Source organism: Aricia agestis, chromosome 14, assembly GCF_905147365.1.
Source record: "Aricia agestis chromosome 14, ilAriAges1.1, whole genome shotgun sequence".
Taxonomy (NCBI): Eukaryota; Metazoa; Arthropoda; class Insecta; order Lepidoptera; family Lycaenidae; genus Aricia; species Aricia agestis.
The window spans coordinates 15,072,073-15,098,206 of record NC_056419.1 but is presented as its reverse complement, the minus strand read 5'-3'; the positions used below and the strand labels follow the sequence as shown (position 1 = coordinate 15,098,206).

The window sequence follows — 26,134 nt, the reverse complement described above, 5'->3', positions numbered from 1 at the left end:
ACCCACACTTGGGCTACCGAGAGTCACATATTACCTGATAGTATACCTATATGCGGCCATTTTGCTCCAACCTTGCATATTTCACGCCAGTTTTGCTCGTGGCCGTGGCACCCCCGTGTGGTTTCCGACGTCATTACAGTACCTCAGGGCTCCACGGTAGCTCACAGCTCTGTTTTCCCCGGGTCGGGTTCAGTCTTCTCTATCGGTTTCATAGTGTCCAGCAGTTTACTTAGCGCTTGCTCCGTCTGAAACAACAGTTTTTATTATTACTTATAAGTTATGAGCAATGCTCTCAGCGTTCCACTTGACGTTAAACACGATCAAAACGCTTAAAATAGAAGGTATTTTGAGCGTTTTGATCGTTTTTAACGTTAACTGGAACGCGGGGCATATAAAAGGTTTTTAATATCAATAAATCATTTAATCATTTCCGGAACTTTTATTAGCCGTATTAATCTTTAAATTAAATGTCACACTCGTTTTACTAGCGGCACACCATCACGATATAGCGTCGAGTTCAGGACGTCATGATCCTGTATACTGCGTTATATTTCGGAACACGCGCTACAACTGTCACTATCACGTGACTCACCTGCAGCAGGTGTTTGACGGTCGCCTGGAGCGCGTCCCGCCACGCCTGCAGCTGCTCGTGCTGCCGCCGCGCACCCCCCTCTCCCCACATGTCCCCGCCGCCCCCACCCCCGCCAGTGTGTAGCGTGCTCACCCTGATACATTACAATATACTGATTATCTTCTATATGTTAGAGGTCATAGTCTGCTTGTCTTAGAGAACTTTGTGATATAACACAATGTATAATATGATGTATAATACAATGTACAAAGTCACTAAATAGATAAAAAGATCCTAAACAGTTATACGCTACGCAATCTTTTTAGATAGGGGGACGTCTCACTGTAAACAGTGAATATTTTTACAAACGAGAAAAGCTAATACTGTTAAACGAAAAGATAGTAATATTATATCTTTCTTTCTCGTTTACCTTATTATATCTTTCTTTCTCGTTTACTGTACACAAGTTACCTGGAGTACAAGTCGTCCAACTGCAGCGGCGTGCGGTCGGCGCGATACAGCCGCCAGTACAGCGCCGCGTTGAGCAGCAACAGCAGCAGCAGCGCAAGCAGCAGCCCGCGACCCGCGCCGCCGCCCGCCGCCGCCGGCGCCGCCGACACCGACACGCCCGGCGCGCACGCCAGCGGGGACGCTGGAATATTTTTTAAGGATTTATGCTCAGTTTGAGTTTCTTTTTGCAGGAGTTCATCTATTTACTGTCGCCTTTCAATGGCTAGCAACAATAAATTAACCAAAACTTGTTGACAACGCTAGTGAAAAGCCTCAGTTACCGGGCGTTAATCGAGTACATACTAAATTACTATTGTAATACGTGGGAGAGCCATGCTTCGGCACGAATGGGCCAGCTCGACCGGAGAAATACCACGTTCTCACAGAAAACCGGCGTGAAACAACGCTTGCGCTGTGTTTCGCCGATGAGTGTTAACCGGAGGCCCAATCCCCTACCCTATTCCCTTTCCTTCCCTCCCCTATTACCCTATTCCCTCTTAAAAGGCCGGCAACGCACTTACAGCTCTTCTGATGCTGCGAGTGTCCATGGGCGACGGAAGTTGCTTTCCATCAGGTGACCCGTTTGCTCGTTTGCCCCCTTATTTCATAAAAAAAAAGTCAGTTTCGGCGTTCCACACGGTGGATATTGCTCGATTTGGAGTAAAACTATCGAGCAAAACCGTATGTGAGTACTTAGCATTTGACAGTTGGGACAATTCATTTTGTAAATTGATTGAGATTTGATTGAGAATTGCTAAATGTGAAAATTTTGGCCCCGCTGTTTACGTCTTTACGGCGAGAACAGAAACTGACACAACAGCCTCCAGTTTATGAAGGGATAGACAATATTCAGTAATACTACTTACCGTCCCGTCGTCTGCGCCGCGCGCGCGCCGGCGGCGCGGCGTGCGGGCGCGCGGCGGCGTGCAGCCTGGTCTCAAGCAGCCGAGCGAACTCCTCTATACCGCTCGTCGCGTTCTTCTCTAGAAACGCTGTCAAACATATTTAATATTTATAAATTATCGAAGCTTAGGACGAGGCTACAATTATTACTGATTATAATGCGTTGCTGTATCGTGTCGCAATAACAAAATACCGTACTTTATAATTTGACATCGCAACGCAGTGTTGTTCCCTGGCCTGTCTAGCTGTACTCGTAAAGGGCGTCTAAAACATTTCCGTTTCAAACTCGATACCCTGTCAGATTGCATCTCGAACGTAAACAAACGTTTTCTTTATGTCGCAAGAAAACAAACTGTTTCCTAATATTTCTAGTGAGGGCGCTACTGTCGTACTTTTTGCAACAACACTACAATGAAGATGATTTAGTGTTGCGTTTCCACCAGAGCTGTGTTACGAGAAATTTGTTCTTTCTAAGGACCAACAAAATCTTTTCATTTGGCTTAACTCGCTAAGCGCAGTGATTATGTTGGATCAACATATTCCTCGCAAGATCTCAGGTAGAAACGCAGAATAAAGCTCTTTTTTAAGAATTCCCCCTATAAACTCACCCTTAATCATCGGCCACATGGTCTTCTTGTAGTGCACGCGCATGTACAGCGTGAGGCGCGTGGCGTGCTCTGTGACGCGCGCGAGGCAGTAGTGCACGCGCACGTCGAAGTGGTCGGCGTACGGGATGCCCGCGTTCTCGCTCGTCGCATCGATCGAGTATAGCGAACCCGCTTTCGAGCACTTGTTCATTACCTGAAGGGGTTAATAAAAAGTTGTGTTATGCCGCCTCTCCACATAGGCAAACGCATTCGCCAACGCGCTGGCGGTGCGCTTGTGAGTAATCCACACGCTTGCGACAAACCTTTGATGCTACCGACGCCGCGCGACAAGCTCGCAACGCCCGTTCTACACATTGGGCCTTGGAAGAAAAACTTAACAACGACCTTCTTTAAACTTATCTACGAACGTATAATTTACATCGGAAGCCCAGATCTATTTAATATACTTATTTTTCTAAATTTGAAACCTACAAAAGGTTTGCAACATCTGAATAAAAAAATCGCTTGCCTGCCATTTTCAGGTTAAAACTTAGTAAACCTACTCGAAATCAACTCAAAACAACGTAGCCTTCCGTTAACATCAATGGTTTGGTTCAATTAAATAAATCAAGTTAAGAAGCGATGATGATTATAGTTCAAAATATTCTTGATTGAGTCAGGTTTTTAACAAGCACGCTTTTACGTACACGCACGTACGCACGTTCGCACTCACGCTAGCACGTACGCCCGCAAATAAGTACAAAATTAGACCAACTGTTAGTTTGACTTAGGGAATCTGTAATGCATAGTACGTTGCTTACTATGAAAGCTCAGCATGAAAAATTTCACCACAAAACACCCAATTGTTGGCACTTTCAGCGTTCGTACTGCAAAAAGTTATATTGTCAACATTACGTAGTATCAAGTATCAACACATTCCTAGTGTGGCGGTACCCACAATTAGCCTAACATTCCTGCATCGCGCTATCAAAGTTTTCTAAGCGCGTCGGTATATATACGACAGCTGAAATGTATCACGTGGGCTCTGGCCTGACCGAGTATAACACCTCGCTCAGTCGGAAGATCTTTCTTTGCGGCCTCCACGCATATGGGAATATGGTGACCCTCGACAGAACACGCTTCCTTCACCATCATCACTCCCCGCCCCTATCAAGTTTAAAAATAAATCCTAATGGTAATTAGGATAATTGCCAACGATTAGTTAGTTTGCCAGTAACCAAGAAATAGGGGGCCTTACCTGTGTTTCTGTGACGTGGACCTCCTTGGGTCCAATGGGTCCTGATGTGAGGCCGAGCGTGTAGCTCACCTGACGACACTTGAGACCGTTCTGCGGCTGCCACGGCGCCTGCGCATAATATAAAATACACACTTAATTGGTTGTGTTACAGAGACTTTGGATTTTGCGGAGTTTTTAACTTGCCATCGATGAAAGGAAGGGTAGTTGTTTGGGCGATTCAGGGTTTGTCAGTTCAACCGTAGCTCTTGCCCATCCAACCTTCCCAAAAAACCATAATTTTTCTTAACCTCGGCCACAGCCCACACCGTTCCCTTACCTGGACGTAGTCAGTGGTGCCCCTGGCGGCGAGCAGCTCGAGGTTGAACTTGGAGTTGGTGAAGATCATGGTGAACAGGTGGTCGATGTTGTAGGGGAACTGCTGCTGCAGCACCAGCCGCCCCTCGTGCGGGGACGTGCACTTCTCCGACCCGCCTCTGTACATAACGTTACGTCTGATAATATGCTAGTTAATTGAAAATAGTCTAGTCAATGCTATAGAGTTTAGACTATAGAGTATATTTCACAAAACTTTGTCTAACGATTCTATAAAGCTTGGACACCGAACACGTTGAAGTTCAGCTTCATATCTCTTTCAATGGCACGTTAAAATATCGTAATACCACGCGCATCAAGGGTGCTGCAAAACTGGTGTCTCCAACTGAAACATATTATGCTGCCACCTATAGTGCCTGTACGCCCTCATATAATATATATATATATATATATATATATATATATATATATATATATATATATATATATATATATATATATATATATATATATTATATTGCTACTAACGTTGAAAATATATTTGTGTAAAAGACAATTCATTCACTTCAGGCTGTGTAGGCTGAGTCTGTTGTTAGAGTGCGACAGCATGAGTGTGTGAGAGAGACAAGATATGACTCACTCATGGTGTTTGTCGGGCTCGCTCTCGCTGGTGTCGGACATGTCTGTGGGCAGGGTGTCCCCCGCCTCCGCCCCCTCCTCGTCACCCCCCAGACCCGCGTCGCCGCCCCCGTTCGTCACTGTTACAAATAAACAAAATATTAAAATAAGAAAGGTAATTTGAAGATAATAATTGTATTTTTCCAACATATCAACATTGAAAATGGTAGGACATAAACTCAATCTCTCAATCTTTCAATCTTTCTGACTATTACTTTTTAATTTTTTTGTCAAATAATCAACAATTTGCAAAGTTTTGGTTTCAATAAAATACAAATCTCTAATCCCACTAATATTATAAAGGCGAAAGTTTGTATTGTATGGATGTATGGATGTTAGTTACTCTTTCACGCAAAAACCACTGAACGGATTTAATGAAACTTTACAATAATTATAGCTTAAACATCAGAATAACACATACGCTACAATTTTAACCAACTTTATACGTGGGAGAGCCATGCTTCGGCACGAATGGGCCGGCTCGACCGGAAAAATACCACGTTCTCACAGAAAACCGGCGTGAAACAGCGCTTGCGCTGTGTTTCGCCGAGTGAGTGAGTTTACCGGAGGCCCAATCCCCTACCCTATTCCCTTCCCTACCCTCCCCTATTCCCTTCCCTTCCCATCCCTACCCTCCCCTATTACCCAATTCCCTCTTAAAAGGCCGGCAACGCACCTGCAGCTCTTCTGAAGCTGCGAGTGTCCATGGGCGACGGAAGTTGCTTTCCATCAGGTGACCCGTTTGCTCGTTAGCCCCCTTATTTCATAAAAAAAAAAAAAAACTTTCAAAATGTAGGAGGTGTTATATTTCTTTTTTTATGTTCAACGATTATTTCACTGTTTGTGAACCGGTTTTCGAAATTTTTCTTTTGGTGTATAGGTTATCATCCCAATTTGGTATCATATTCATAAAAGTGGTGACCTGATGACGGGATCCATAAGGGATCGCTGGGAACTTACGTGCCTTCAAGCGTTTTTGTCACAATTACTATTGGCAACAGTCTAACACAACAAATTAATTTAGCTTTAGCGTAGTAGTCACTATTATTATTAACGTTTATTCCCGTGGTGCTTCTCCCCTTCAGTTCTTTGACTTTCGGTCACAGCAACTTTGTGCTGTCTCCCGCTTTATATTGGGGAGGGAATCTGGAATTCTTCCTACTCCTCCTATTTTCTTCTGATTAATTTCGTTGCGGGTCCCAAGACAGCTTTAGCATGTCCCTCGGGCTCCCTGAGATCATATCAAAGGGTTTTCGTTGTTGGATACCGCGACATGTCGATGTCGATCCTGGCGACACAGGAGATACAGTGGTGGGAATGTGTGGTGGGCCACACATTCCACACCTATTATTGGTACTTATCATAGTCTTTTTGATTGAGACTCGAGTTTGTCAAGCGATTTAAAAAGTCTATATACTTATTTTAATATTATAAAGCTGAAGAGTTTGTTTGTTTGTTTGCTTGAACGCGGATCTCGAATCTCAGGAAGTATTGGTCCGATTTAAAAAAAATCGATAAGTGTGAGAGATGGAATAGCTCATTTATTAAGGAAGGCTATAAATTATCACGTTAAAACTAACAGAACCGAACAAACCAGAGAAAAAGGTGGAAAAATCTCACGAACTACTGGAGAATTTTTTATGTTATTTGGCACAGATATAGAGTAAACCAGGTGAAGGGACATGAGCTATTTTTTTGCGGGAAAATGTACGGTTTCCGTAAAATTCCTAAATTACGCGGGCGAAGCCGCGCGGGACATCTAGTACTAAATCAGTGGAGATCAGAATAAATAGTTATAGGCACAAATCACAACATAGGTATCACCACAAACGACACATAATTTGTGACCTATAATAGCTAACTAGGACCCTGATTCACAAATCACAATGCCTGATTCGACTCGGATTCGGAAACTTTATCGCGCGACATCCAATAAACGCTCGCCGCGCTAGGCGTTGACCAATCATCACACGGTAAAGTTTCCGAATCCGTATCGAACGGGAGTCGTGAATCGGCCTGCAGTAATGTCCGTGTCCTAGTACTCACGTATAGGCGGCGTGGAGTCTCGGCCGCGGCTAGAGGATCTCGTGGTCCGCTCCTCGCCGCCGCCGCTCGCCTCCATAGACGACTCCAGCTCCTGCGGACGACAACACACCAGATGAGTGTGACGTCATAAGATGGTAGACAAGTGTGACATCATAAGATGGCGGGAAAGTAACGTCACGAAATGATAGGAAGTGCGACGTAACAGGGCGGGCATGGATGATGTCACGAGACTGACAGTCTAACGGCGACTAACGGAGAGTGTGTGTGGCGAGTACAAGGTGGCACACAAGTCTGATATCAATGTAATTAATTATAGAATTTAATTCGTATGAAAATAAGTTCTATGAAATAAGAAAATTTGTGTTTGTTGACCTGTACATATAGCTATATTTTAATAATTTATTATTTTTTCAAATATTTCTTCATTTCATTTACTGACTTCACACAATTTTACTTAAGGAGATATTAGATTATCATATAATATATGATCATAGATTTTTGACATTTGCTGAGAGATTGCGGTGATAGAAATAGGTATTGCCAGTTATTTAATATAAAAAAGAGTTTTTAATTTCTTGTTCTTTAATATGTTTCAAATAATGTAATGTAATTATTTTTCTAATTATATACTTGGATAATCTTGCTGAAATAACAAAAAACAAGCCATATTAAAAATGACGATGTCTTTTGACAAATCGAATTCTCTGAGATCTAGTAACCCTGACGTCAATACCTGTCGGCGTTAGCGATCTCCATTGGCTATTGAAACCACATATGACGTAAAATAGGATCAATGATATATGATAATGTAATATGCAGATATGATCAAATGATCATATATATTGGATCCTATATATGATCATAGAAATGATCCAATATAAATGATAATGTAATACCCCCCTTAAACATAAAACGTTGTTGCGCAGGTGTGTTTTGGGTAAACAATAAACTATTTTATTTAATGATGGTTGGACTAATCAATAAGTTAAAAATGCAGTATGCTGGCAAATCTTACAAGTATGAACCAACTAAGACCTTTAATTTTTTATTGATAAATCTATCAATCATTCAATAAAACAGTTTATTGTCTACCCCTGAAAATTTTACTAAAACACTTACAGGATTTGGCAGGCGCAACGACGAAAATAACTATAATATTATTTCCTTAATACTCTACATAACATAGTAATTACTAATTAAACTCTAAAACATTAAATTAAGTATACAATATGTGATAATATTATATAATATTATTATTCTTAACGTACCTTAACCGCGATCTGCTGAATTTCAGGAAAACGTATATAATATTTCGACTCGTAGATAAACTCGAAATAACGAATACACATTAATTCTAATATAATCCAATAGATTCTGTAAACCTTGGAATTGTAACTATGTTCTGCTTACCACGACTCACGAGTAGAACAAAAAAAACTTAAAACTTCAACCTTTTTGGAGCACAACAACAACAAGACTACGCGTTTATAACTCACGGTGTATTACTTTTTATGATATTTTAGGACCGTCTTAATCAAAATTCTTAATCAAAATTAATAGCTTGTGTAAATGTAATCAAATGTGTTAGAAATTTATGATACACTCTTATCAAAAAAGAAGTAGTGTGGTACAATATTATAGTTAGATTTTTGTATTGTGGTTCATTGATTAACCGACTTCCAAAAAGGAGGAGGTTATACAATAATTTAATTTATATTGCGACTATAAATTGAGATGTAAGCTATCCTATCTTTCAAGTTGAATCAAATTGCACACGGTGTACAAATCAAATTTACAATCGGTTCATTAATTTAGGAGTCCATCGCGTTTTTATATAGATCCACCTGATCCACTGATCCACCTGATCCATGTCAGTGAGAGTTTTTTTGCAATCAGTTACAACTGTTGTAAACGATTGCTGTTTACAACAGTTGTAAACGAGAGTACAGATACATTTCATAATAACTTAATTTAATAAAGAGTCTGACAGAGAATGTATGGAGTTCATGTTTTTGACATGAACTCCATACATTCTCTCACTTCACAAAATTAAGTTCAGTCATCATTTTAAATTCCCTCTGAGTGCGGCGGTTAGTTATTTAAGCTAATTATTATTATAAAAACTGTTATTAATGTTGTTCTTATCATATACAACAATTATTTTTTTGGGACCTGTACTACGTTACAAGCCGTATATGGTCACCGTATCAACAATTAACAACATATTAACATAATTATCGCCTCTCCACACGCCGGAGTATTATTATACATTATCAGAATTCATATTGGTATCATCATCATCATTGTAATTTACAATTATTGTAGCTATAGCAGCTAACAATTTCTAAAGTGTTCATTGTTATTTAATTTATAAGTCCTTTTCTTATACTATACTTCATATATCCTTTCCTTCTCTTTAAAAAAGATACCGTCACTCCAGCAAGTAAAACTTAAAAGATAATTTATCCAGCAGCAACAAAATATAAACATGTTTTAATCCAGCCCAGCATCCAGTAGCACTTTTTCAATATAAACCACCACTATACATCAAAATGTATATACCGAGTTGTATTTCTATTGCGTTTAAATAACATTTTAGTAGCAATATTCTCTGATCTGTATTTATCACAGCAAAACAAAAAAAAAAAACACTAATATAAGTAATACGCACTTTTCTCTTAGATTTGCCGAGTCGGACCATGTCTGGTGGCTCACTGGCCACTTATCACCGAATATCCCCTCCCCTCCTAAACACCTGGCCGATATCGTGATATATGTTGCGATTTCCTGAATTTATCAATTGATATTACTCATGATAGTAGATTACTTGTACTATGTTGGTTGTAACTTGCAGCTTGTACCACATTGTTTATCCCAGATCTCTTGTTTATAAACTCGGTCTTTTTTTAAAGTATTTTATTGTTTTTAAAAGTGAAGAAGAAAAGACCTTAAAATGATCGGAATGAGAGGAGAGTGGTTTTGTGTGTTAGGTAGGCATAACATTTTCAGCTAAAACTTTATGTACTTAAGTAAGTAGTAACACATTTTTTTGGATTGGTATATTTTAAAGTAACAGCCCAGTAAGATGCCAAAGTGTATAAATTATATAATAAGATTAACTAGAGATAAGATTTGTACGTTTGTACATTACCAACTGGACCAATTCGGTGAAATTCATAGAGATAAGTATATTATATGGATAGGCTACAAACAAGGAAAATAAGGCTCTATTGTTGCACAAAATGGTCGGTGCCTGCGGAGTTTCCTAGCATATTCAGAGTAGCACTTACCTGGTCACCATTATTTATTGCAGTAATAATCGCCATAAACATAAACATAATATATAACCGTCTTTCACAAAGGAGGCGGTTATATTCTATTTCTAGATACCTTTTACACGCTATTATTCTCAAATCTAAATAATGTTTGCCTCCGCATTTTTATTATCATTACGTATGGAAATCTGTTTATCACATATTTGATTACATTTTTATCTAAATTATCATAGACTAGATACTAACAGTAGTATATTAGCAAATACGAATATGAAATGAATACAAATATCAGCGAGAGTTATTTTCTTACTTTTAAATTATTACAGTAACAGAACCAACTACTGGACATTGGACTGGACTGATTGTTGTTTACATTTATTTACATACATATTTCCATCAAGAAGTAAGAACCTACATTACAACCAAGAAGGCTGCGTTTCCACCAGAGATGTGTTGCGAGGAATGTGTTTTAAGATCCAATAGCATCGCTGCGCTGAGCGCTGTCATGGCAAGCTCACATCAATGAAGCGATTCTATTGGTTCTCAAAAACACATCCCTCGCAACACATCTCTGGTGAAAACGCAGCCTAATATTCTGTTTTTACCCAACAGCACCAGAAGGAGGGTTATCTACGCTTTTCGAGAAAATGTTTGTTTGTATGTATGTATGTAATAATATTATGTATGCATGTATTTACCTCAATGGCGTCTGGCAGCGGCAGCACGTCGTCAGCGTCGTGCGGGTCCTCGTCCGAGTCGAACCCCAGTTCCGACCCGTAGCACGTGTGTACCTGCGCACACACAAAAGCATGCCACTTAGGCGACATCCATCACGTCCACAAGGAGTAGGTCAAACCAAATTTGACAATACATGGTGACGGTATTAAAACGCGTGCGGCGTGACACAGGGGGGAGGGTTAATAATATCTATATTTTGTGTTAGGTAATACGTGGATGGTCCCAAAATCGAGAATTCCATCTTTTGAAAAATGACGTGGACCAAGAGTCTGCGACGGCCAAACTTTCCTCATTTTACAAAAGCTGACAGTTTACCTGTTTATGACATTTACAGAGGTAAGAACGACCGGCAACTATGGAGTTTCGGTCGCGGTTACTTTAGGAGGTATCCAGTTCTGAAGGGCTACCTGACCTTCCAGAAAGAGTAAAGCTCAATTTCATAACTTATACTCTTCGCGGTAAGTGGAGGGATCTCGTCTACTTTAAGAAAGTTTAAGGTTGTCTGGCAGCAACAGTCAAAAATGTCCGGCACTGGAAGATGTAACCTAAAATTTGAACACTTCGTAAATCGTACTGCCTATTGTATCCTAAAATAACTTATACCTATAACAAACTCAGTTTGGAATTTCAAATGTAATGTTTTACATGTATGGACATGTAAATATAATTCAGTAGATCAGTAGCGCGATATGCGCCGTCAAGTGGCGTGGGGAGCAAACGTGACAACTCACGTGGTTGTGCTGGGACAAACAACCAGCTATATGGGTCAAAACTTGCATCAGTATAAGTCCAGGAGGTGTGCTAAAATTCTTTAAGGTTCATATCACACATCAACTCGGAAAGGGATCGGCACCGTATGGCCTCGAGCTGTTCAATATTGTTTGTATGAAACTCCCTACTGCAACGCACACTAAGCGGAACCGTAACGTAATCGCCTCGCTTCGGAACAGTAGGAACTCGGAACAGAGACTCAAACAATCGGATGAGAATGCCGAGTCCTGCTCTAACAAAGTAAATTCTCGTTTATTACAGTAGGACGCGGCATTCTCGTACGATTGTTTGAGTCTCAAAACGGTTTCGTGGTACGGCCCCTTACTCCGAACCAGGTTGCGACGCGTGGTCAACTAGTAGTCCCCCCACTTACGGCTCGTCGTCCACCCGCTTATGGCTCGTCGTCCCCTCGCTTACGGCTCGTCGTCCCCGTGCTTACGTCTCTCCGTACTCAAGTTTACGTTTCTTCGTCCACTCTTGCCCCTTTCCCCTTTCCCGAGCCGTAAGCGAGGCGTCGCCTAGCCGTAGCCGAGTTGACGTGCAGGCGCTACTGATACGCTTTGGTTACGTGCATACGTTAGGTTGACGCCTCGTTGACGGCGAGGCGAAAGGCGATACGGTGACGATCCCTTTCAGAGTTGATATGTGTGCTGTGACACTGGTAGCCTACATGCTAATCTACAGCCCTGCTATACATGGTCTACCCGGTCTACTGGCGGTGCCGGTGTACTCACCCACTGCCAGATCTCGTGTCTACTGGCAGCCAACATACTAATCTACAGCTTTGCTATACGTGGTCTACAGGGTCTACTGGCGGTGGCGGTGTACTCACCCACTGCCAGATCTCATGTCTACTGGCAACCTACATACTAATCTACAGCTTTGCTATATGTGGTCTACAGGGTCTACTGGCGGTGGCGGTGTACTCACCCACTGCCAGATCTCGTGTCTACTGGCAGCCTACATACTAATCTACAGCTTTGCTATACGTGGTCTACAGGGTCTACTGGCGGTGGTTGTGTACTCACCCACTGCCAGATCTCATGTCTACTGGCAGCCTACATACTAATCTACAGCTTTGCTATACGTGGTCTACAGGGTCTACTGGCGGTGGCGGTGTACTCACCCACTGCCAGATCTCATGTCTACTGGCAGCCTACATACTAATCTACAGCCCTGCTATACGTGGTCTACCCGGTCTACTGGCGGTGGCGGTGTACTCACCCACTGCCAGATCTCGTGGCTGCCGACGGGCTGGTCCATGAGCGCGTTCTGCCACACGCGGAACAGCATGAGGTAGGCCTTGTCCCGCCCCGAGAACGACGTTAGGAAGTGCTTCTCCGTCTCCGTGCACACCAGGATCGCATTGGGTATCACCTGGGAATGGTATCATACTAATATTTACGTGATAAAGCAGGGGATCCCAATCTTTTTCAGGCTGCGGCGCACTTACAAGTCAATATTTTGTCACGGCGCCCTTTTATACTTAGCACTACAACACTTACTACAAAAAGATACATAAATAAATACCTTTTAATGGTTATACGAGGGCTGCTATTTATGTATCCGGAATTAAAAAAAGAAACAAACATATATCATTTAATATGGTTTTATTGCTTTTCAAAATATTCGCCGCGATGATCGACACACTTTTGCATACGCTGGAACCAATTTTCATAGCACTTTTTCCATTCTGATTGAGGTATCTCCAAAACGTGCATTTTGAACGCATCAACAGCCTCTTCGCGGCTCGAAAAACGTTGACCACGTAATTTGTTCTTCGCGTATGGAAATAAAAAGGAATCGTTAGGTGCCAAATCAGGGCTGTACGGCGGATGACCAGTCAATTCGATCTTTTGACCCTCCAAAAACTGAGTTGTTTCAGCTGAGGTGTGACAGCTAGCATTGTCGTGATGTAATATGATTCTGCGTTGTCGGTTGTCCTTTCTTATTTCTTCAAAGACTTCTGGTAAACAAATGGTCGTATACCATTCAGAATTAACCGTTTTACGATTCTCTAATGGCACTGTAGCCACATGTCCATTAATTCCAAAAAAACAGGCGACCATTTGCTTCAAAGTACTTTTTGCACGAGTAACTTTTGTTGGTTTCGGCTCATCTTGGAACACCCACACCGTTGACTGTTGTTTAGTTTCGGGGTCATATGCATAGATCCAAGATTCATCACCTGTGTAGATATTATAAACGGCTTTTGACGTACCACGGTTGTATTTTTTTATCATTTTTTTGCACCAATCGACACGAGCCCGTTTTTGATCGATTGTCAAGTTGTGCGGAATCCAACGCGAACATATTTTTTTTACAGCCAAATGTTCGTGTAATATCTTATGTATGCTCGTCATACTTATGCCTAAGGACGCCTCTATCTCGCGATATGTAACATGACGATCACGCATTATTAGTTCCCGCACAGCATCTATATTTTGTGGGACAACAGCTGTTTTTGGGCGACCTTCTTTATTTTCATCCGTGAGCATAGACCGCCCACGATTAAACTCACTGTACCAGTGATAAACGGTGGTTTTTGATGGTGCTTCATCTCCAAAAGTTGCGGTGAGTTGAATAAAGCACTGTTGTTGATTTAGCCCACGCCGAAAATCGTAGTAAATCATTGCACGAAAATGTTCACGCGTTAAATCCATGGCAAATGAAGACACGCAATTTTCAAAATGACGCCACAATGGAAAAATAATTGACAGTCACATGAAACAAAATGTATTCTTCAACCAAAGAGTTCTATTTTCAAATGTTGTAATTACTTTTTAAATATTGTTCTTGTAAGTGGCCAGTTCCGGATACATAAATAGCAGCCCTCGTAGTCAGGTTAAGCAAGTAAATAATAATAAACAAATATATTATGTGGTTATGGATAATGGTGGAGGATCGCACACACTCACAGCGCCCCTCTTGCAACCACGGCGCACAGTTTGGGAATCCCTGTGATAAAGTGTAGTGTGATTGTGTGTGTGAATGTGTCAATAATATATAGTAGGATAAAATTGTTCGGCGTGCATCCGTTGTCTGATTGCCATAGCACAAGTTTTACTTAGCATGGGATTAGACGATGTGATGTACGCTACCTAGCTTTTATTACTATTGTATATTATTGTATGCTTAGTAAAGAATTTGAATATTGTAAATGCGAAAGTGTGTCTATCTGTTTGTATGTTACTTTTTCACGGTTAAACATTTTATTATAATTTAAAAATTTACTGCTGATTTGGTTTTGATGGGTATGCAAGCACTCAGTGTTCCGGTGAAGGACATAACATACATAGCATATCCCGGTTCTTACGCGATGAACAAATTTTGGCGCAACGGAGTTGCGGGCGTTATCTAGTCTGTTTAGAAATTGCCATGAAAGCTAAGGCAAAAATAACGTATTATGCAATGCCATCAAATTTAATATTGCGAGTTTCTTACGCCAATTCTTTTCGCAGGGCTTGTTCCCGAAATGGTGGTAGGAATCGTAGTTGAAAAGTGTATTCATAATACCTTTTTTGAATAAAAAGATATTTTATCTAATAGAGGAGAGACCGCACTTATAAGCGACACTACTCTGCTGCAGTGGAGGCGGCACTTCAAATTCTATAGTAGTGACATTTTATGTCACGTGGCTTAGCTCATAAGATTTCACACAAATAATATTTTGCTGTGGCGTTGCTGCAGTGTAGTTATGCCTAGTGTCTCTGTAGTGGTATTACCATAAGAGTAGATAATAATTAGGTACCTACCAGCGCAGTCTTCTCCTTGGTGATAGCCGTAACGTCCTTCCACCGCAGCGTGAGCGAGGTTTCCCAGCCGAATATGCTCGCGTAGAAGCAGAGGTGCGTCTGCGACGCGTACAGCCGCCCGTGAGCCAGGATGTCACGCTGCAGCGCGCACGAGTAGTCTGCAACATGATGAGTGTTACAAGATGGCGGATATTACAAGATGGAGGGTATTACAAGATGGCGAGCATTACAAGATGGCGGATGCGATAAGATGGTGGACAGATAACTGACAAGACGGTGGTGGACAGTACAAGATGGTTGATAGTACCACAGACAAGACTAACAAGGACATATGGTTGAACAAAAAAGTAACGTTCGTTTTTCAACGGTAAGTTATAACTCATAAGTGAAAGTATTGGTACCTACTTGATAAATTTTTAGCTATTATAGGCCCTTGCTTCTCGATGACCCATCAAATTATACGACAAGACGACGATCTCCGTTAATTCTGTTTGAAAATATTTTTAGCGCGATATTTTTCTACAAGGTATTATTGACTATCCACCTAAAGCCTTTTAGGCTTTTGGTGGATAGTCAATAATCCATCCCCAAATTACCAGGTGTAGTATTTTAAACACCCTTTAAACAGGTATCGGTTGTTTAAAGTTTTTTATATATGGGAAATACTTTAAAGTTGTTAATTCAAGTTATGTCAATTCATATCAAATCTAGTTATAGCTGTGAATCCTTGCAATCTGGAGTACATACCCACTATGAGTCTCTCATCATCAGGTAAGTCCTTGAACAGTCTTCGGAAGTCATCGCACTTGCTCTTGTAGGTAGGGTAGAGGGAGTTGTACCAGCTTTTCTTCTTGGCGCGCCCCGTGCCGTCCACAGAACGCTTGTCCGATGGAATCTGGGGATGTTATTCTTTTGTGAATTATTCTGAATTCTGTTACTCTCGCCAAAACTCGGGAACGGCTAAACCTATTTGACAAATTTTACTCTTGAAATATTCGTTGAAGGCCAGGGAAGGTTTGTACGGTGAGAAAATATGATAAAATATTCGAGTAAAATCAGACTGGCTGATTACTGATGAGTGATGAGTAATAAGTCAGTCTTTGCTGCTTGAACCCCATGCTGATCACTCCCACTTAAGGCAAAGTTGGGGGAACAAGCCCTGTGCAATTCGTTACCTTATCTTTAGCTGCCAAGTTGAGAAGGCTGGAGGCGTCGACGCCGAGCGAGATCCCCGCCGGCACTTGCAGGGACGTCTCACTCTTCTGTAACACAATATGCCACATACGTTAATACCCAACTCTGGATTTATGTAAAGGCAGTAAAGGCGTCCTATCGCGTCTTGGGATGGCGGCTGAGTTAGTAGATAGGGACGGCAAAATTAAAGTGGCCTATACTCATAAAAATGTAAATCCGGCCCTGTTAATACAATTTACGATATAAACTATAATACGTCTAGGGGGGTTATAAATGATTTACAAAGCACAAAATAGCCAATGGGAAGCTGTTTAATGCGTTGATGCGTAAAATATTTTATGCGTAAAAACTTACACGCGTACACCCACATGCACGCACGCACACACACACGCACGAAACCACGCTACGTACTCACACATTCACGCAGGCAGACACAGAGTAGAGTACAGACACACATCACCTTGCATTTATTACATTTTAGATCTGTTTTGCGTAGAGGTAGGTAGAATCTTATTTTCTGTATTTTAATTTGATATTACGTCTTTTGCCGAGGTACAACAACAAGTGTTTTTACACACCTAAACATTAATCAAGTTTTCACGATGGCTATACAATTTTTGACTCCGATATACACTTTTTTTCTTATTTTCTGTCACACGTAAGGCAGTATATTAGATACTGGGCACATACTGAATGAGAACCCAATAATATGAAGCCATATCACGGCGGATTGAGACGTGTACAGCCCACGTAGTACGTTATTAGGTAACTTACATCGTGTCATGTTAAATCTGCTTTAAAAAGGTTGCCCTTTAAGATAGAGAAGAGAGAGGTTCATTAATGAAGAAATTTTATTCATTTTTTTAAACTTTTATAAAATTCACCTAGAAGAAAGTTGCCCTTGCCGTATTTCGTTTGATTTCCTCTAAAAAGCTTTTCTATTTTTACTTTCCCCAGCCATGAGTCATGGCTGCTCTTGAACAGAAAGATGTTATTTGATTAGGGTTAGAGCTATGAATTTTCGCAGTTATAGAGATTGTCTAACATGAAATGACGCGTCCATCATTTCACTAGGTGATATGAGTGGGAAATTATGTACTGTGAAAACTTGAGAGGGTTCATTTTAAATAGGACAAGCTTTACAGTATTCGTAGTGCCCAAGGTACCCGTTTCTGCTCTGGCCTCTGATGAAGAGTCACGAATCCATACTAATATTATAAAAGTGAAAGTGTGTCTGACTGTTACCTTTTCACGCCCAAACTGCTGAACCGATTTTGCTGAAACTTGGTATGGGGATACTTTGAGAAAGAACATATGCTACTTTTTATCCCGAAAAAAGTTCCCACGCGATAATCAATTTTTCATGATCTAGTCTATACTAATATTATAATATACCATAAAACTAAACTTACCCTATCGCTGTCGATGGCATCCAGGGGACTGTCGGAGTTGCGTAGGGACGGTGATGGGGAACGGGACACATTTCTGGAACAAAAAAACAAGAGTTGTAGTCATTATGTGGATATGTACTGTGAGTAATATGAATTCTGAAAAAAAAAGAGATGACTTGAATGAAAATACTACTAATCCTACTAATATTATAAAGGCGAAAGTTTGTTTGGATGTATGGATGTATGGATGTTAAAAATTACTACAATTTTAACCGACTTTCAAAATGGGGGAGGTGTTATGTTCGTTTTCTTATGTTCAACGATTACTCCGCTGTTTGTTAACCGATTTTCAAAATTTTTCTTTTGGTATATAGGGTATCATCCCAATTTGGTATTATATTCACAAAAGTGGTGATCTGATGAAGGATCCATAAGTAATCGAGGGAACTCCTCAAAATTTATAGGGAAACATGTGGTGACTTCGGTTTCGTGAAAAGTATTCTAAGCATATGCTACCAACAAGTAAGATTTTGCACCGAGGTATACCTGGTATACCGTGGTTCGGAAGGTGCTCAGAGAACTCCTGATTATAGATACAAGTTTGGGAGTTTCGGCGTTGTTTTAAGAACGGAAAGCATATGCTACTATGCAAATTACATTCATCATCATCACTACTATATTATACCATGCATCGTCCCATGATTATGGGCCTGTTATTGGCACTTTTCATAGTCTTTTAGATCGAGACTCGAGTTTGTCAAGCGATAATTTAAAAATATCTATACTTATAATATTATAAACCTGAAGAGTATGTTTGCTTGAACGCGCTTATCTCAGGAACTACAGATCCAATTTAAAAACTTATTTCTAATTTCAGTGTTACATAGCTCATTTATGAGTAAGGAGGCTATATTATTATCACGCTACGACTAATACGGCCGAAGAAACTCAGGAAAATGTGGGAAAAACGGGGGAAATATTAGAAAGGGTTTATCTCACGAACTACTGGAGCAATTTTTATGGCAATATTTGGCACATAATATGTACATTATATATAGAGTAGACCACGTGAAGAGAGTATAGCTATTTTTCATGGGAAAATGTACGGTTTCTGTAAAATTCCAAATTTACGCGGGCGAAGCCGCGCGGGACACCTAGTTAAATATACAACTGTACATGTACGACGACAGTACCTGGAAAATACTGCTTTCAGCATCTTCCAACAAGACCTCCAACTTAAACATGTTTCAAAAGCGTAGCGTGACTTGGTGGGACCCCGTATAAAAATAAGTTTGGGGCCCTCAGTAAGGGTAACTTACGCACGTTGGGGACCCTGGAACCGTACCACGAAACCGTTTTGAGACTCTAACGATTAAGTACAAGGGCGTCGCCAAAGGGGGGGCAAAGAGGGGCAGCTGCCGCCCCTAGAGATGCTAAAAAAGTTGCCAAATATAATGCAAACAACGACCACTATAAATTAAAATCTGATAATTTAAAAAAAAAACAATGTTATTATCACTTATTTACAAGTTTTTTATTGCATAGTCAAGAGCTCGTGCTCGTAGCTTTACACATTGGACTTTGTACTGTCATAGAATATATTATATTTATATAGTACTAAGATACTGTTTTTTTCAATCGCTGTAGATGTAAGGCTCGTAGTACAAGTGAAAACCTTCATGTGCTGTCGACTTTACCTACAATTCGTACCTACTTTTCTCATTTATAGAGAATGAGAAAAGTATGAATTGTAGTAGGTAAAGTCAACTTGCCCCCCCCCCCCCCCCTGCGCCATCGGCTGGCGACGCCCTTGCAATTGTACGAAAATGCCGCGTTCTACCAAACGTGAAATGAAGTTGTTAGAGCAGGACGCGTCATTCTCGTCCGATTGCTTGAGTCTCAAAATTGTTTCGTAGTAGGCTTACAGGTGGCCCCGTAAAATTGATACGACATATACGGCGGTAGCTACGCCACTGACAAGTTCTATCGTTTTGTTATCTTTGCACTGATAAAATTGGAACTGCACTGTTATTATTAGGATAAATAAATTACTTAGACCTACATTTAGAACCTAGGAAACTATTTATATTACAGAGAATTAGTACATAACCAACTTAAAAGTTAGTCAGTAATTACTAATTAACTTAAAGATGTAATCACATGTTACATTCAATACCTATAATCTTGGCCGCGTATATGCAAATGAAAAAAACTACTTTATAATAACACGTTAGGCACGTTCAGCATCTAATATCACATCTGCTGTCTTCGGACATCTATTATTCTCAAGGTCGGAGCAATCAGCCTTTATTAACGATTTCATTTCTACATAGGGGCACCTGTGAACATGGTGCTTGCAAATTTAAAATTGACACTTGTTTAAGTATGCCATTATATTTTGTAGTGCCAATTTCACCAATGCTTGTTAAAGTTAACTATGGATTAAATATTACCTTATCGCTTTTATTTCGTATTAGTCGAAAGGATATATTTTGGACAAAAGATTGAAAAGAAGGCTTTGGTGAAATAGCGTTGCAACAATAGCGTTGCAACATTAATGCAACGGTACCTATGTAGAGAAGATAGGTAAGTAGTAGGTTCTTATAAAGTCTTATTTGCGAAGCCCCAGGGCTCCGCGGAGAACATTTTGAGAGCCTCTCTATAGCCTCATTGGCCATTGCCTAAATAATTTTAACGTCTGACGACAGCAGCGGAGTTGGTAAATATTATCATTTCGTGAGCGTACGGTTTCAAATTTCAATGTAGCTTTTGCTGTGCGTGGGTCTACGTCCTTATAAATTGGGATTCCTGTACTTTACACAATAGACAGACAAACTAATTATTATTGTCATGTTTTATAACAATCATCTAGCGGTAGTCACTAGTTAACAATAGAGGGCACGCTCCCAATTACACAAATTAAACTAATCAAAACACGCGGCCTCGCACGCATAATATTATATACGTGGAAATAAGGGAAAAAATATGATAATAAATAATAATTAATAACAATATCATTACATTACATACAATAATTATTATTTCTGTAATACACGTGATTCAGGTCCAATTCCGCTAGTCTGAGTTATAAATGCGATTGTTCGTCTCTCTGTCTGTTGCCTCTTCAGCTAAAACCACTAAACCGATATGAATGTTTGGCATTCATATCGGTTTAGTGTCATGAGTCGCGGTGAAAGGGTAGTTTTACCATTCCTGGCCTCTACTCATTTGATCTGAGAGGCCAGCAGTGGTAAAAGGGACAATATGTCGACATAAGTGACCTAAGTAATTATATTATAAATGTGAAAGTGTGTCTGGCTGTCTGTCTGTTTGTCTCATGTCTGTCAGCTGTCGTTACCTCTTCGAGCCCAAACCACTACCGACGTTTATGAAATTTGGTATGAAGATACTTTAAGTCCCAGGAAAGGACAAAGGATACTTTTTATCCCGGAAAAATGTACGCATCCCACGCGATAAATGAATTTTGGCGCAACGGAGTTGCAAGTGTCATCTAGTAGTCTATCTAAGATAAAATTGAATTTTAAATTTTTTATCCTACTTTGTATGTCTAAAACTCGAGAACCGCTGAACCGATTTTGCTAATTTTAGTCTTGAAATATTCTGAGAAGCCCAGGGAAGGTTTATATCAGAAGGGAAGCGATATGTTGCTCACTGGGTCGTCTAGTAATTAGGTAATTATCTAGATTAGGGCATGCCTTCTGATATTACTCTCATAGCTTAAATTGACTGAGAATGGTAGCATGAAAGTCTTCTTTAGCTACCACTGGGCACTGTCGAGGTCGGCGTTGCCAGCCATTGTATAACGAACAGGATGTAGAGTAGTATCACGGCCGTATAAGGCAATAATGCACTGACCATGAAGTGCAAAATTATTAGTGCTAACCTTTGCAAGAACAATTATGTTACTTTAGAGTTTAGATACAGAATAATGATTTAAAAAAAAAACTGTGCGAACTACAAACATAGGTAGTAGGTATAAGAGTAAAATCTCCAAAAATCAAATCATCTGTTTTGCGCGTATTGTCCTGAAGACTGATACTGAAATCTATGTTCAACTGTTGCCTTACCGTTTAGTTCAAGAGTTAAGATCTTTGTTGCCGCAAACATCTGATTTTAATACTACCAGAGATAGGGGTCCTTGTCTGCGCTTTTAGCGGCTGCATTAATAATAATAATAATAATATCTATGGACACTTCACACCACGTCAGTCTGGCCCCGTGCTAAGTACCTAAAGGAATTGTGTTACAGGTACCAGACAACGGAAATATATTTAATACTTTTATACTATACATATATTTAAGATTTTTATTATATCATACACATATTTAATAGGTACACATCCAGACCCGGGAACATTGAAAACGTTTTGTTCCGTCGGCGGGATTCGAACCCGCGACCCCCGGCTTGGGCTACCAACGCGCTCACCACTGAGCCACAGGGGTCGTCAAATTAGTAATTACAACGCTAAAAATGTAGGCTTTTCTTTGCCAAGGCTTAACTACTTGGGGCTCCCGACTATGATGGGTGCTCAAACTTGTAGAAAAAGTTTTTGTCTCCTTAAAGTTTTGATATACGGGTGTTGTAAATAGCCCCTTACGATTTTTTGCACCATTGCTAATTTTAGTACTTAATGAATTTTGAGAATTATTACAATAATAATGATTGATCTCGTATAAGATTCTTTGTCTGTTCGCTTTCTAGCGCCGTTAACAATAAACAAAGCATTACCAACCAATAAATTTGGTTTTTTTCGCATCAACCTATTTAACTGGCAAAACACTGATTCATAAATGGTTATTTTCGATCAGTTAAACCAAAATAACCTTTATAATGCCCCAAACAAAACTCAGAACAATGGAACATAAAAACAATGCTTGTAGCCACAAAAACCTCAGTCAAAACACTTGGATGAAGTCACGAACAGTATTCCTACCCACCTGGATATTAGCACCTTCCAAAAAGAGTCTTTCTGTAGGAATTGGACCATGTATTTAGGATCCTCGCTGTACACACCGAACTTGGTCATATTCACTACTTATAGTTACTGAGTACTGACGAAGCACGCAACATTAATCTATAATAATTATTATCGTCGATACGAAATTGATAATATTATCTATTTTTTGTTGTTGCGAAATTTATTGTTTGGCGCAAAATCTTTAGTCCTCCCTCTTTTAAACATAGGGTTAATATTTGAGAGAGAATATGAGGAAACCCTAAAAATATTTATATGTATAAGCTAAGTGGCTTTCTCATCACCTTGTATCAAGTGGTGTATTAAATATTTGGTTCACAAGATTAATAGAACATTATGCACCTAGGGCAGGAAAATAAACGTCTCAGAGCCCGTGAAACCGAGGCGAAGCCGAGGTCAACAAACATGATAACTGAGGCTTTCTTATTTACTGCCCATGGTGCGTTACATACCATTTTTCTCCTCGACTACGGAGGCGGAAAACGGCAACATCGGTAAGTGCAGCGGGACGAAAGTTGACGTTTTCCGCCCGGACGCGAGAAAAACATAATATATTTCACTATATGGTAACCAGTAGTACAAATTACTCTCACATTAATAAAGAATGGTAGATCTCTTTATTCGGTGGTCTCTTTTTGCTAAATTTGTTTTTATCCTTCTAATTCCCTCTTCATGCGAACTTTTGTATTTATAGTTTACATCATCAAAAAATAGTTTAACATTTAAATGTGTAGGTATTACATTAACAATTCATATAACATGAATAATTTAATGTTTCTATAAATATTCAGTGACACAATGAATCATAATTTTATTACAAGTGGTTAACCTATTGATGATAGTAATTGGCACAAAAGGTTTGATAATAAAACCACAGGACTCAACAGCATGATGTCTCCCTCTTTCCTAACACTGTCTCTCTCTCTCTATTTTAGCAGAATATTAATAGAGATAATATTATGAATGATATACATTTTGTCATAATTGAAGACATGAGTGGATGCAAGGGGTAACTAATTTGGCAACACAAGAGCAATTACCCATTTTTTGCCTTATAATTTAAACAAAGCTTTTAACTTACCTTCTTTATCATCTATCTGATATATCTAGCTATACATAACAATCCACATTTTTTATTTTGAGTCATTGTCCTAAAGTGTGACGACTCATGTATTCAATTATCATCATTCTCCATTATACATTCTATTATAAAAGAGAAAGTCTCTTTATAAATCTCTTAAAGTCTAAACACACAATGCCGAAGTTCCAAAGAAATGTTGTAGCAAAAATTATGGTTAGTGTGCAAGTTTCTGCACAAAGTTGTACAGTTGTTTATAGTATTATAATATGTTAGGAACTACTCACAACAAAGGTAACAACTCAATGTAAGACTAGAAAATAAAGATAAAAATGAACTAAGAATCATTAATATGAAAGAATCATAAATTATTTTTCAGAAACAAAGCAAAATATAGAGTATGCATTGTTAGAGATAATTGATAGATTTGACCTTTGAGACCCTAGTATTGATTATTTATTGTAGTCAACTGAGAAATAAGGACATACATACTAACATTATTGATACTTCAATCGCGGATTCTAGGAAATCTATTGTTATCGCAGCCCGCTTGGGAGTTGATAGGTCCCCAACCTTTTGAACATTGAACGAAAGTCGTTATTTGAAGACTTTTTTGCAAATGGGTCTCGTACTATAATATTTATGGTGTAATAGGCCGAATTGCAGTATCACAGTACACTTGTGAATCAAAGATTCAAAGACTTTATTAGCATCCAAGTATAGAATACAATATACAAACTTAACACCTTGTACAGACGGTTGCTTATAAAATAGTGTTTAACAAATATTTGGAATTGCGTGATACTAGAATCATGATAACGCATCAATCATGTAATACCTGCCCTGATTTCGTGAAGACAAAACTTTTGCAGGAAGTGAAAGTTTCAGAACCTTCTGCATTTTAAAAGCTTTTTTTACAAAGAATATTTGTATGGCAACAGTGTTAGTTCTTTTTTCGTCACGCTCATTTAAAGCAGTGGTCCCCAACCTTTTTTCATGCGGGCCACAAACTTGTTTTGGTCTTGGTGTCACGGGCCGCAAGAAAAATGTTTTGGGTTAAAAAATAACATTCTTACAGCCATTCCCAATATTTGATCTATCTCTGGTTTTGGCCTACTAGAGATAGCAATAGCTCACAATAGACATTAGAGACATATATTTCATATCAATTCAATGTTAGCTGCGATCGGTTGTATGTCAAACCAGAGATAGATTGAATATAGGGAACGGCCATTAAAAATTATATGATTGTGTTATCAGAAAACAAATACTCACCTAGTTTCCTGTGTTTGATTGGGCTGTGTAATTACACCCGAAAACGTTATCGCCTGGCTTATGCTCTGGCCGATCGCATCCTGAGACGAAATCACGAGGTTCTCCACTGATTTTCGCCTAAAAAACAATATATATATTTATACATAAATTTAAAGAAATACAACAGAGATACGCAGTTTTAAAGTGTGTAATTCCTCGGAATAATGTATTAAACACGAATCTCTAAAGCACAATGACAAAAATTACGTCCGCAGACACCTTGTTTACATACACAGTTTAAAACAAAGATCGATGACCTATTTATAGAACGGTGAACCAGGATTTTAGTGATGCATAACTGTAGCACTAAATAGATAGTTCTGACTAATCTAGTCAGGAGAAATATCTATTTATGCTAGATTCACGAGCTAACTTACATTGATAGAGAGATGTTTCGGCTTTCAACCTCTGAAGTAGTCATTATGATGTGAGGGATACTCAATTCACTGTCTTGCTTTTCACACCTGTGCTGTTTTCGATCTTATTTCTTGCTTTCATCATCCAGAAGACACATTAAATAATTTCACAAAAATAAAATACGAAACATCAATAAAAAACACACTCTGCACTTTGACGTGAACTGCAGTGTTACCATTTTAGGAACATTTTGACTTTTGATATTTTTAATTTTTTGTGGTAACTCCAAATTATAACTGGCGTCTGGCGACTGGCCGTCCGCGTCAGCCGTGGGCCGTGGCCCGCCGCCCGTGGCCAGTGGCCGCATTTTGGGCCGTATATAGTGGGGGTGGGTGAAAG

The 26,134-nt window shown here is 39.6% G+C and overlaps 1 protein-coding gene across 1 annotated transcript; it reads right to left on the bottom strand.

Moving 5' to 3' along the window:
- Positions 1–84: 84 nt before the first annotated feature.
- LOC121733949 (protein Aster-B-like) lies at positions 85–25,950 on the bottom strand. The gene is made up of 17 exons (XM_042124351.1): positions 25,756–25,950; positions 25,340–25,456; positions 18,011–18,083; positions 16,580–16,666; positions 16,152–16,299; positions 15,405–15,562; positions 12,874–13,026; positions 10,839–10,931; positions 6,866–6,956; positions 4,782–4,899; positions 4,146–4,302; positions 3,830–3,937; positions 2,593–2,785; positions 1,948–2,073; positions 1,043–1,223; positions 593–725; positions 85–245 (listed from the first exon to the last, which is right to left on the bottom strand). The coding sequence occupies exons 1-17, from the start codon at positions 25,797–25,799 to the stop codon at positions 162–164; spliced, it is 2,064 nt and encodes a 687-aa protein (XP_041980285.1). The 5' UTR covers positions 25,800–25,950; the 3' UTR covers positions 85–161.
- Between the last annotated feature and the right edge of the window lie 184 nt (positions 25,951–26,134).

Excerpts from the sequence above, each read along its gene's own strand:
- LOC121733949 (XM_042124351.1), bottom strand. The coding sequence starts at position 25,799 with ATGACTACTTCAGAGGTTGAAAGCCGAAACATCTCTCTATCAAT. Across the intron at positions 15,563-16,151 it reads TGATGAGAGACTCATAGTGG|ACTACTCGTGCGCGCTGCAG; the intron begins GTATGTACTCCA and ends ATCATGTTGCAG. Across the intron at positions 4,900-6,865 it reads AGACTCCACGCCGCCTATAC|TGACGAACGGGGGCGGCGAC; the intron begins GTGAGTACTAGG and ends TATTTGTAACAG.